The 13,862-nt window shown below is 44.5% G+C and overlaps 1 protein-coding gene across 1 annotated transcript in view; it reads right to left on the reverse strand.

Moving 5' to 3' along the window:
• The window catches only part of BRINP1 (BMP/retinoic acid inducible neural specific 1), a 33,593-nt gene extending 25,093 nt beyond the window's left edge, over positions 1 to 8,500 (reverse strand). The window contains exon 1 of the mRNA XM_058159253.1: positions 8,372 to 8,500. Within this exon, the coding sequence (XP_058015236.1) occupies positions 8,372 to 8,489 (118 nt within the window). The 5' untranslated portion in view covers positions 8,490 to 8,500. The remainder of the gene's footprint in view (positions 1 to 8,371) is intronic.
• Positions 8,501 to 13,862: the final 5,362 nt, after the last annotated feature.

A 13,862-nucleotide genomic window follows, 5' to 3' on the forward strand; every position in this document is an offset into this window, starting at 1 on the left:
GTTCTATTCTAGTCTAGTCTGGTCTAGTCTAGTCTAGTCTAGTCTAGTCTAGTCACTGGTGACCCAACTCCTTCTAGCACTGATGAAGTTACCTGGTTGGGTAATGAAGCCTGCAAGGAAGCCACCGAGTTCAGACAGCACCAAGGACCCCTCATTTCAACCCCGAGCTACAAAGATTCTCCGTTATTATAGTTTATAGTTCCATTCCATTATATTTCTATTCTATTCTATTCTATTCTATTCTATTCTATTCCATGCCATTCCATTCCATTATATTTCTATTCTAGTCTATTCTAGTCTATTCTAGTCTAGTCTAGTCACTGAGTGACCCAGCTCCCTTCTAGCACTGATGAAGTTACCTAGTTGGGTAATGAAACGCCTGCAAGGAAGCCACCGAGCTCAGACAGCACCAAGGACCCCTCATTTCAACCCCGAGCTACAAAGATTCTCCGTTATTATAGTTTATAGTTCCATTCCATTATATTTCTATTCTATTCTATTCTATTCTATTCTATTCTATTCTATTCTATTCTATTCTAGTCTATTCTAGTCTAGTCTAGTCTAGTCTAGTCTAGTCTAGTCTAGTCTAGTCACTGAGTAACCCAGCTCCCTTCTAGCACTGATGAAGTTACCTAGTTGGGTAATGAAACGCCTGCAAGGAAGCCACCGAGTTCAGACAGCACCAAGGACCCCTCATTTCAACCCCGAGCTACAAAGATTCTCCGTTATTATAGTTTATAGTTCCATTCCATTATATTTCTATTCTATTCTATTCTATTCTATTCTATTCTATTCTATTCTATTCTATTCTATTCTATTCTATTCTATTCTATGCCATGCCATGCCATGCCATGCCATTCCATTCCATTCCATTATATTTCTATTCTATTCTATTCTATTCTATTCTATTCTATTCTAGTCTAGTCTAGTCTAGTCTAGTCTAGTCTAGTCTAGTCTAGTCTAGTCTAGTCTAGTCACTGAGTGACCCAACTCCCTTCTAGCACTGATGAAGTTACCTAGTTGGGTAATGAAACGCCTGCAAGGAAGCCACCGAGTTCAGACAGCACCAAGGACCCCTCATTTCAACCCCGAGCTACAAAGATTCTCCGTTATTATAGTTTATAGTTCCATTCCATTATATTTCTATTCTATTCTATTCTATTCTATTCTATTCTATTCTATTCTATTCTAGTCTAGTCTAGTCTAGTCTAGTCTAGTCTAGTCTAGTCTAGTCTAGTCTAGTCACTGAGTGACCCAGCTCCCTTCTAGCACTGATGAAGTTACCTAGTTGGGTAATGAAACGCCTGCAAGGAAGCCACCGAGCTCAGACAGCACCAAGGACCCCTCATTTCAACCCCGAGCTACAAAGATTCTCCGTTATTATAGTTTCTTTGGAATCGCCCTGTTTTAAGAACTCTTCCTAAATATGATTGGGATGGCAGCCAACCAACTCCTTTAGAGGAGGCAGATGTTATTAACGTTATTGCTGTTGTTCCCATGCAAATCAGACAAAATCCAGTTGGAACGGACCATTTAATAAAGGCGCGCATTACCGCAACGGCGCTAAGATACGCCCAGCCTACGAGCTAAAATTAAAACTCTCCATACATTCCGCCAAAGTCTTGAATGCCAAGGGAGAGTTTCAAATTTTCGCTTTTGGCAACGAATAAACGGGGAGGCTGAGAGCCGTGCGAACGAGAAAGTTAAACAGCGGAGAACCAGGATGTTAAAACGGCGGGCGCCTTTCCAACCCCCAATTTCAAAAATAACTTGAGTTCGAATGAGAGAAAAAAAACAACAACATAAAAAACATTGCCTGGAAATAAAAGGCAGCCACAGCAATCAAGAAGGGTTAATAGATTTTCACTGCATTATTAAGTCCTAATTTCTCATTTATTAAAACATTGAAAGTCATCTTGCCTTCGGGGTATTCCATGCAAATTAGCTCTCCGCGATGTTTCTCCAAACCTCCAGAATTAGCAGGAGGAATGCTTGGGGTGGTATCTTTAGATAGTAACTAAGAACCGAGAGCCCCTTTTAGTGGCCGTGGGAGGACCGGTGGACGTATAGGTCCAGATGAAACCGAGAGAGCCGGATGAGCTTCTCAGCCCCGCTGGGCTTCCTGTTTGGAAGCCACCTCCACCATTACTCAAACCCGCGTCCATTAGAGGCAAGCAGCAGCTTTGTGGAGCGTTCTCACTAGCTGCTATTTATATAGCAGGAACAGTTGGGGGTACGTGGTGGTGGGAAAAAAATTACACAAGGCTTGGGAAGAATGCCTTTTAGAGATCTTTGCTGTGAACATCAAAATGGGGCCAGAGAGAGAAAGAGAGAGGGAGGGGGAGAGACTTGATAGATAATTGATAGACAGAACAGATAGATAGATATAGATGGATGATAGATAGTTACACACAGAGACAGATATTGTAGATAGATAGACATAGTTAGATGATAGATAGATGATAGATAGATAGATAGATAGATAGATAGATAGATAGATAGATAGATAGATAGATATAGATAGACAGACAGACAGATGTACATAGATAGACTAGATAGATTAGATAGATAGATAGATAGATAGATAGATAGATAGATAGATAGATAGATAGATAGATAGATAGATAGATAGATAGATAGATGGATGATAGGTAGGTATAAGTAGGTAGGTAGGTAGGTAGATAGGTAGGTAGGTAGGTAGATAGGTAGATAGGTAGGTAGATAGATAGATACCCTGTTTCCCCCAAAATAAGACATCCCCTGATAATAAGCCCAATCGGGCTTTTGAGTGCATGGCAATAAGGCCGTGCTTATTTCAGGGTTCAAAAAAAATATAAGACAGGGTCTTATTTTTGGGGAAACATGGTAGATCTAGATAGATAGATGATAGATAGACAGACAGACAGACAGCAATAGATAGATAGATAGATAGATAGATAGATAGATAGATAGATAGATAGACAGACAGACAGACAGACAGACAGAGACAGACAGACAGACAGACAGACAGACAGACAGACAGCAATAGATAGATGATAGATAGATAGATAGATAGATAGATAGATAGATAGATAGATAGATAGATAGATAGATAGATAGATAGATAGATAGATAGATAATAGTTACACACAGTCAGATATTGTAGATAGATGGACATAAGATGTTAGATGACAGACAGACAGACAGACAGACATAGACTAGAGATAGATAGATAGATAGATAGATAGATAGATAGATAGATAGATGATAGATAGATAGATAGATAGATAGATAGATATAGATGATAGAGAGATAGAGACAGACAGACAGAGACAGAGATAGAGATAGAGGCAAAGACAGAGAAGGAGAGAGAGAAGGAAAAAGAGAGAGCTGGCTTGGTATACTGCTACCACCACAGACATATTTGTCTTCTTTCCTGCTTCCAATAAAGCATGTTAAACAGCTTTGTCGTTTCTGTGAAGCTCCTGCTATAAACAAGTTGCCGAATGCCTTACAGGCTTGAGCGTCTGATGCACTGAGAATTAGCATCATCGCTTTGTCTGGATTCCCACAAATAGCCCTCTAGGGTATTCTAGGATCCCACCGGTGCTGAGCAAACGGCCAATGATTTCCGAACGGGTTATTTTTGCGCTTAATTTTAAGGAGCCGTTGCAAGTCTCGCCTCCCAGATCAGCCGAGCCTCTTGAGTTGGGCTGCTGGGGCTCTGTGATGAGACCGAGGCTGGAAAACACTCTCATTCATGAACAATACATGCTCTCGGGGAGTGTCTTCCACTTTTACTGCTGTCAAGAGAAATTTTTCTTCTTGCATTATTCTCCTGGCAGCTTTCCCTCCTGCATCGGGCCGTAGCTAGCTCTCCCTTCCATGCCTGTGCATATTTTAAAGCAGAGCATCATAAAAAACAGGAGCACAGAGGAAAAGCGTGAGGTGAATAATTCACCAGCGGACCCAGGCAAAATTAAAAAATATATTTCATCGTTCCAAAGGTCGGAAAGGGTGGTTTGGAAAGGCCAGGGACTAAGCCGCCCACACGGTGGGAACAGATGAAAAGAGAGGGAAATAAAATAAAACAAAACTAAGTCTCAACGTTTCCCCTCTCCCTGTTTGTTCAAAATGATGCCTCGTTTTCTGGATTTAACTCACAGTTAAGAAAGTACGGGTGAGCTCCCGTTACTTGTCCCAGCTTCTGACAACCTAGCAGTTTGAAAGCAGGTAAAAAATGCAAGTAGAAAAATAGGGACCACCTTTGGTGGGAAGGGAACAGTGTTCCGTGCGCCTTTGGCGTTGAGTCATGCCGGCCACATGACCACGGAGACGTTTTCGGACAGCGCTGGCTGTTTGGCTTTGAAACGGAGATGAGCACTGCCCCCTAGAGTCGGCAACGACTAGCATGTATGTGCGAGGGGAACCTTTACCTTTTTAAAGAAAGTACATCGTTGTAATCTTACTAAGTAAAACTGTGTAAAGAGTTCTGGAATTGCCAGGCTCTGGAACACAGAAAGGACCCCTTGTTTCTCATTTACTTGCCCAACTAAAGCAACTATTGAAGGTCCTTGGAACTCTCTGCGTTTGGTTGTTTTCTTGTAGACATCTCACAACCCATCTAGGGAACATTATCAGTGCTAGGGGAGGTTGGGAGGAGAAGGAAGAGCAAGAAGAAGAGGAAGAGGAAGAGGAAGAAGAGGAGGATGAGGAAGAAGAAAGAGAAGGAGAAAAAGAAGACGAGGAGGAAGAGTAAAAGGAAAAAGAAGAGGAGGAAGAAGAAGGAGAAGGAGAAGGCGAAGAAGAGGAAGAGGAGAAGAGGAGGAGGAGGAAGGAGAACGAGAAGAGGAGGAAGAAGAAGGAGAAGGAGAAGGCGAAGAAGAGGAGGAGAAGGAGGAAGGAGAACAAGAAGTGGAGGAAGAAGAAGGAGAAGGAGAAGGAGAAATAGTAGTAGTAGTTGGGTTAGGGTTAGGGTTTTTTCCTTGGTTTTTTCCTTTCAGACATTTCATAACCCAGCTAGGTAATTTCTTCAGTGCTGGAAAGGAGGAGGAGGAGGAGGAGGAGGAGGAGGAGGAGGGGGGGGGATTGTGAGGCCCTTGATGCTCTCTGAGCTTGGTTGTTTTCTTGCAGCCATCTCATGACCCAACTAGGTAACATCATCAGTGCTACAAGCACAAGCACTAGCACTACTCCTCATTTCAACCCTGCACTACAAATATTCTCCTTGGTTGGTAAAGTATCTTTTTCAGTTTAAAAGGTCTACTATGACAATTGATAGGGAGGTGCCTTCTTCACTCTTCAAGCCTCTCAACCAGACTAAACTTCACCGTCTCTTGGTCCCCTAGAATACAGCCCCTCCCTTCTGGGAATCCAGGCTACACTCCACCACAGCAACCTATCCGATCCTTACAAACCTCCCATTTCCATTCCTCTCTTGAAGTCATTCTCAGGGACTTCACTGGCCTGCAAAAGGGCTCTGCATATGCTCAGAGGCATCCCAAACTGATCTCCAGTTAGTTTGCAAACACCATATATTTTTAATTCTTAGTTCAGCTAGGTCTATCCTTTGGTTTGGGAAGAAAAAAACATTGCGGTGAAGTTGCACACAACCAGAAACCAGAAAGCATAACAACGAGGCAGCAAAACAAGGATAGATGACATTTTAAATATAAAACAAAGCTGCAGAAAGTCAAATTCCTTTTTTTTTTTAATAATAACTTTAAAAATTCCATTCCATTTGCTCAAACCTTTCTTCCGAATTAACACTGCAAACATTTTGGTTTCATCCAGCATACATATTTATGCGTATACAGCCCTACATTCTTCACATGGCTTTGGATTATTAAATGCATGTATATGCAGAGCTGGGTATCAACATTTGCAAACTTCAAGAAGTGAGAAAGGGAAAGATAAAAAGCATTTTAGGTGAGATGCTTGATTCGAAAAGCAATGAAATGCCAACAGAACAGGTGCGTGCCTCAGTCCTAGTCAACGCAATTTTTAAAGAAGGGTTTAAAAAAAACAAAACCCACAATTTTCAAGAAGGATTAGAAAAAAAAAATTCCTTGTCTCCACTTTGGAAATGGATACCTTTGATAACTTTTAAATAACATATCAAAAAGTGCCCTGCAGGGATTTTTCTCTATTTCCAGCTGGAAAGTATGCGTATTTTTAAAAAAGGTATTACTTTTTGCCTTCTTCACTCTTCAAGCCTCTCAACCAGACTAAACTTCGCTGTCTCTTGGTCCCCTGGAATACAGCCCCTCCCTTCTGGGAATCCAGGCTACACTCCACCACAGCAATCTATCCGATCCTTACAAACCTCCCATTTCCCTCCCATAGAATAATAACATTTAAGGGTCGAACCAAAGCTGACGTGCAAAGCCAAACCATACACTCCGAGAATTTTTTTTTTTAAAAAAATCAGCAATTAATCCATCGACGGGGACAGCTAAGATCAGGGGTGGGCTTCAAAAATTTTAGCAAGGGGTTCTCTGCCCGGTTGCTGGGTGGGTGTGGCCATGGTGGGTGTGGCTTAGTCGGCCTCCTGCACCATGGCAGGAGGGGCGTTTTTTCCCCTCCCCGGGCTCCGGAGGCTTTCCTTGAGCCTCTGGGAGGACGAAAATGGCTCTGGAGGCCCTCTGGAGGCCAGAAACGGGCTCGTTTCCAGCCTTTCCGAACTTCTGGTAGGCCCGTTTTTTGCCTTCCCTGAGCCTCTGTACGTGCCCTGCACTTACCTGCATCCAAAACGGGCTGCGTGGAGGAGTGGGGTGGACGGGGACAGCCAGGAGTGGGATTTGGGGGTTCTCCGAACTGCACAGCATCTTAGCTAGAGGTTCTCCCGAACCCCTAGCAGCCCACCCCGGCTAAGATGCATTAACCTCCAGCCATGTTTGAGAGCACAAAAATGCCGAACTTTTGTGTTGTTCTCACCACCGTCCTCGAGGGGGTTAAAAAAAAAACACTTCCTCCCAAATAACTTTGGGAGACTTTGTGATCTATGAACCGAAATCTGGCTTCAGGTTATTCCAAGGCAAAATGTATTTTCCGAAGCCGTTCAAACAGATTGCTGACCCCTTTCCAATTAGCTTCTCTTGTTCTACCTTGGCCAGTTCATTTTTCAACTAGCGGTGTGCAACCAGGAAGCCAAACCAGACTTTTGAATGATGTGCTCTAGGATATATTAAAAAAAAAGAAAAAGAGAGAGGGGGTGGACAGACCAGGTCAGGAAACTAACAAGGTATGTTTCCAAAGGAAAAGTAGTTTCGTTGAGTAGAAAATTAATTAAAACTAGACACGCCGTCACCTCTTGGGTTGCTGCTTTGGAGAGATTTACCATATTTTTGGACGATAAGACGGACCTGAATTTAGAAGAGGAAAACAACAAAAGAAAGTTTTTGGCCTCCCTTTTTTCAGTCTGTTTTCAGGGCTTTTCTTGGCCTTTTCCTAGACTTTTCCTGGTCCATTTTCAGGGCTTTTTTTCAGCCCATTTTTGAGGTCCTTTTTTGGGAAAAACCAGGATCCAGATTGTTGGGGCAAGTGGCCAACTCTGTAAACTGCTTAGAGAGGGCTGTAAAATCACTGTGTAGCAATATATACATCTAAGTCCTATTGTTATTGCTTGCTTCCTTCTCTTCGTTCCCTTCTTTCCTTCTTTCTCTTCCTCTCTTTCCTTCCTCTCTTTCCTTCCTTCCTTCCTTCCTTCCTTCCTTCCTTCCTTCCTTCCTTCCTTCCTTGCCATGGTGATGCAGTGACTAGAATACAGTATTGCAGATTAATTCTGCCCATTGCCATCAGTTCGATCCTGACCAGCTCAAAGTTGACCCAGCCTTCCATCCTTCCAAGGTGGGTAAAATGAGGTCCCAGATTATTGGGGGCAAGTGGCTGATTCTGTAAACCACTTAGAGAGGGCTGTAAAGCACCGTAAAGTGGTATATAAATCTAAGGACTATTGCTATTGCTTGCTTCCTTCCTTCCCTTCCTTCCTTCTTTCTCTCCCTCTCTTTTCGCCTTCCTTCCTTCCTTCCTTCCTTGCCATGGTGACACAGTGACTAGAATACAGTATTACAGATTAATTCTGTCCATTGCCATCAGTTCGATCCTGACCAGCGCAAAATTGACTCAGCTTTCCATCCTTCCGAGGTGGGTAAAATGAGGACCCAGATTGTTGGGGGCAAGAGGCCAACTCTGTAAACTGCTTAGAGAGGGCTGTAAAAGTCCTGTAAAGCAGTATATCAGTCTAAGGGCTATTGTTACTATAACAGGGCAGTTGTGACACTCTTTATTTCTAACAGAAAGGTCAAGGTGAACCCAAGTCAAAAAAACAAACAAACCACCCCTACATCCGAGCCCTGAAAGAAGGGGTCGAGCCCACCGAACCGCCGCTTACCTCCTAAAGTGGCAGAGATGAGGATGTGGGTGCCGTATTTTTTGATGATGGTATCGATGAACTGCTGTGTTGTAGGTCTCCTGCCCAGCAGGCGTACGCTCCTTTGGAACTCGGGCATCAAGGGGACGGGGTTGCGGAGTAGATCCCTCCGTTCAATGGCAGTGTTCCTCACCTTCCAACGGGCAAACTCCCTGAGCCACAAGAAAGCAAGACAAGCATGGGTGAGGAGATGGATTTGGAAGGGTCAACGAGGAGACGGTCAGGATGGGATGTGGTGGACAGAAGGAACACCACAAAACATTCCCCCCCAACCCCGATATTCTAAATGTTCCATTTCCAGTTCTGACATAAATGTTTTTGGAAGGTGCGGAAATGGATAAGCTTACGAAGGAGATACCAGAAAAAGAGGAAACAGAATATTATCTAGCCTGGGAAAGATGATATAAACCACGGGGTCTCCAACCTTGGCAACTTTAAGACTTGTGGACTTCAACTCCCAGAATCTAATAGAGTTGAGCTGTAACTGGAATGATCTAAAAGATAACAGAATAACAATGTTGGAAGGGACCTTGGAGGTCTTCTAGTCCAACCACCAGCGCAAGTAGGAGACCCCATAGATATTCCAGACTGGCTGTCCAGTCTCTTCTTAAAAACTTCCAGTGATGAAGCTCCCACAACGTCTCAAGGGACAACTTCTGTTCCACTGATTAATTGTTCTCACTGTCAGGAAATTTCTCCTTAGTTCTAGGTTGCTTCTCTCCTTGATTAGTTTCCATCCATTGCTTCTTGTCCTGCCTTCAGGTGCTTTGGAGCAGGGGTCTCCAACCTTAGCAACTTTAAGACTTGTGGACTGGCTGAGGAACTCTGGGAGTTGAAGTCCACAAGTCTTAAAGTTGTCAAGGTTGGAGACCCCTGGTATAAATGGTTGGAGGAAAAGAGGGGGGGAAAAATAAAAGGACAAGGAAAGATTAAATAACGGATAAATTAGGAGTAGAAATAGAAGAACAAATAGGAAGAAACAAAAATTGTGGAAAGGAAATTGGGTACACGTGTATATCTAAGTATATATGTAAATAAAATAATTAGAATAATATAATATATTATAGTGAGATATATATGATATATTAGAAATATATGTAGGGTTCGAATCCCTAGCGCTGCGTAACAGGGTGAGTTCCCGTTACTTCTCTAGCAGTTCGAAAGCACGTAAAAAATGCAAGTAGAAAAATAGGGACCACCTTTGGTGGGAAGGGAACAGCATTCTGTGCGCCTTTGGCATTGAGTCATGCCGGCCACGTGACCATGGAGGCATCTTTGAACAGCACTGGCTCTTCGGCTTTGAAACGGAGATGAGCACCGCCCCCTAGAGTCGGGAACGACTAGCACTTGTGTGCGAGGGGAACCTTTACCTTTAGGAAACTGCTTCGAGAAGAAGAACGTCCACCTTAACAAACTTACTGAGAACATGGGGCAGTTGAAATATACATCTCCCAAGGTTTAGTAACTTAACCCCTTTTTTGGCTGTCCGTAAACCTAGTTAATAAGACGGTGTGAATCTAAGCTTCTGGTGTTGAGCAGCTGCTGGAGGGCCGCTACAAACGTTCTCCTCTCTTGAGGAAGGAACTGTTTCCTGTTTGTCTTTGAACGTTTGTTCCCAGAGGACAAAATTCGAATTAATTTTATCAGAGCTTTATCAGAGCTTTTTATTCCCTGGAAGATTGCGGGAGGGGTGTGTGTCTCCTCCTCCTCCTCCTCCTCCTCCTCCTCCTCCTCCTCCTCCTCCTCCTCCTCTTCTTTCTTCTCCTCCCCCTTCTTCTCCCCCTTCTCCTTCTCCTCCTCCTCCTCCTCCTCCTCCTCCTCCTCTTCCTTTCCTCCTCCTCCTCCTCCTCCACCTCTTCCTTTCCTCCTCCTCCTCCTCCTCCTCCTCCTCCTCCTCCTCTCCTCCTCCTTCTTCTCCTCCCCCTTCTTCTCCCCCTTCTCCTTCTCCTTCTCCTTCTCCTCCTCCTCCTCCTCTTCCTTTCCTCCTCCTCCTCCTCCTCCTCCTCTTCTTTGCTTTTTGAGCAAATCCACTCTCTCACCACCCCATCATCCCACTGCCCCTATTTTGGAAAAGGGGCTCCTGAGTCTATCACCCACACTCACCCTGCGGGCCAAACTGGGGAGGAAGCTGCAGAATATGGGAGGGAGGGTTGGGTGAAGGTCAGGCAGGACATCCCTTTGCACTTACTCAGCCATTTCCATCCCCTTAACACACACACACACAATCTTTTCCCTCAATAGCAAATTCTTTTTCCATCAAGATCAAAGGAAAAAAGCCAGAGGGGAGAAGAAGAAGGGGGAGAAAAAAAATACAGAAAGCCATTTTGCTATGATTCTAATACTGAGCCACGAGGGGGTGGGGGGGGACGTTTGGCATCCATAAGAAAGTGGGGTGGGGAGGGGGAGAAAGGAAGGGAAGGAAATTGTCCTGCTTTTGAAATGGAGCAAAAGGCGATAAATATCTCTTTCACCCAAAGGCAGAGTTGATTAATGAGCACAAGACGCAGGAAATACAGATTATTTCTCCCCCCCCCACCCTCCCTCCTTCCCAAAAATAAATAAATAACAGAAGGAGTCACCCGGAGGCAATCCGGATGCTTGTTAGCACTAGGCAGAATAGTGGGAAATTGCTGAGAAGGTTCAAACTGCAGGGCAAGGAATCATAAGGGAGAGCTTCTGGATATAGATCGGCTTCTAACCACCCTTTCCAACCCAGTGTGGAAGACACAGGGCTGGGGGGGGGGGACGAGCTTAGGAAAGCAAGAGACAAGGATATAACAACAGAATTGGAAGGGACCTTGGAGGCCTTCTAGTCCAACCCCCTGCCCAGGCAGGAAACCCTACACCATCTCAGTCAGATGGTTATCCAACATTTTCTTAAAAATTTCCAGTGTTGGGGCATTCACAACTTCTGCAGGCAAGATATCCCCAAGATGCTTTTTTAACATTGGATTTTGTTTTCCCTCGAAGATGTTCTTTCGGGATTAAATGTCTCCAGAGATTCTCAATCATCCAAAGTCACGGTTGTCCCAAAGGTACTTTTTCAAGACTTCCTGATTTTTTTTTCCTTGAAGACATTTTACTTCTCATCCAAGAAGCTTCTTCAGTTCTGGTGGAGGATGGACGTCACTGTTGTGACCTAGGCTCACTTAGGCGTCAAAGACACAATTAGTCTTAAACCATCTTATTTTATTATAACAGTCTGAGCCTCTGTGGCCTCTGTGGCTCAGACTGCTAAGACAGTCTGTTATTAACAGCAGCTGCTTGTAATTACTGCATGTTCAAGTCCCACCAGGCCCAAGGTTGACTCAGCCTTCCATCCTTTTTATAAGGTAGGTAAAATGAGGACCCAGATTGTTGGGGGCAATAAGTTGACTTTGTATATAAATATACAAATAGGATGAAGACAATTGCTAACATAGTGTAAGCCGCCCTGAATCTTCAGAGAAGGGCGGGATATAAATGCAAATAAAAAAAAAACAGCTGGGAATTACTTCATTCCCAGCTTAGTCCAAATTAATTCCAAAACAAGTCTTTCAGAAAAAGTCCTTCAGCCTTATCTTTGTCTTCTTTGGCACCCTGCCAAAGGCTTTTCTTGGTAAAACCCCACAAAGTTCAGAAACAAGAGACACCAACTAGAAACAAATGTAGTAACGTTGCTTTCCTACAAAGAGCTCAAGAGCCTTTGCTGCTCTTTTAAGCCTTATGGGACGGGCCAATCATCTCCTGGCCTTACTCACAAGTCGTCCCTTTTGCTTCAGCTGCTCTTGCCTTCTGGCTGCTCTTCTCATGCGTGCACTAGGAACACGCTCCTCCTGTTCCTCTGCCTCTCTGCTGTCTGCCTCTGGAGGCTCCGGTGTCCGCGCATCATTCCCAGATGGCCCTGGCCCCATCTCTGCCTCCGACGCAGAGCCCTTGTCCGGGCCTTCCCCTGACTCCAGGACTGGCCCATTGTCCTCCCCAGCCTCCTCACTGTCCGACTCCACTGCTAATTCCACGGGCTGCTGGTGAACCACAACAGTCAGTAAGAACTGAAGAAGCTTCTTGAATGAGAAACAAAGCATCTTCAAGGAAAAATGAAGTCCAGTTGCCTTTTGAAAAAGCGCCTTTGGGATTGAATGTCTATGGAGATTCTCAGCCGTTCAGGTCATGGTTATCCCAAAGGTGCTTTTTCAAGAGGCAACTGGATTTTGCTTGAAGGCGTCTCTCTTCTCATCCAAGAAGCTTCTTCAGTTCTTGTGGAGGACGGAAGTCAGTCAGAACTAAAGAAGCTTCTTGGATGAGAAGCGAAACATCTTCAAAGAGAAACCAGAAAGTCCAGTTTGCCGCTTGAAAAAGCACCTTCGGGACAACCATGATCTGGATGACTGAGAATCTCCAGACAAGAGAACAGAATAGGCAAGCAGAAACATTAAAGGCAAACTCAGTGGCACCTGGGAGGTAGATAGAATGATTCAGCTTCAGCCAGGATTTTGCCATCGACAAAGTCCTCTGGCACACTCTCGGTGTTTTTCAGTTGCCCTTTCTCCTTCTTCTGGCTTATTATTCAAGGTCTCCCAAGGGACACCATCTGCTCCATGCCACCCACCGCCTGATCAGTCAGCTGGTGCCCTTTCTCCATCGATGCTCGCGTCAACGTTTTTCTATTCCTGGCCTCACTCCTTAGCTGCTGGGTCAGCTTCTGATCTGCTGCACTGAACGTCGTCGCAGCAGGGAGGGGTGAACTGGTACAAATTGGTCTACAGAAGCCACCAATAAAGGAGAACATTTGTAGCCTAGAACTGAAATGAAGGGTCCTGTTCTGTCTCTTTCCCCACTTCAGAGTAAAGAGCTGGCCTTCAGCCAGTGGATTCACGGCTCTTATCAATCCTGGCAGAGAAATCGCAGCTGCCTGCCAAAGTTCAAACAAATGACTCACATAGCAAGACTTTCAGCTCTCTTTGAAACGGTTCAGCTAATCTTTTGCTCCCCGTGGAGTGAGAGCAATCCCAAAGCTCCTTATATATCCTATGGGGTGGGGCTCCTGCCCCACCCTTCCCTTTGGTGACGCCGCCTCTCTAATCTTCTGAAGCGTGGGTTAATCCAAGCTTGATGATGATGATGATGAAGCTAAGCAAGATCACATCAAATACCTGTACAATTAGCACAGGGGCCCCCCAAGGCTGTGTGCTCTCCCCACTTCTCTTCTCTCTGTATACCAATGACTGCATCTCCAATGATCCATTTGTTAAGCTACTGAAGTTCGCAGATGACACAACAGTGATTGGTCTCATTCGAGACAATGACGAATCCACATATAGACGAGAGGTCGAACGACTAGCCTTATGGTGCAACCAAAACAATCTGGAACTGAACACACTCAAAACCGTAGAAATGGTGGTAGATTTTAGGAAAAACCCTTCCATACTTCCACCTCTCACAATACTTGACAACACAGTATCAACAGTAGAAA

The sequence above is a fragment of the Ahaetulla prasina genome, chromosome 16, assembly GCF_028640845.1.
Source record: "Ahaetulla prasina isolate Xishuangbanna chromosome 16, ASM2864084v1, whole genome shotgun sequence".
In the NCBI taxonomy this organism is placed as follows: domain Eukaryota; kingdom Metazoa; phylum Chordata; class Lepidosauria; order Squamata; family Colubridae; genus Ahaetulla; species Ahaetulla prasina.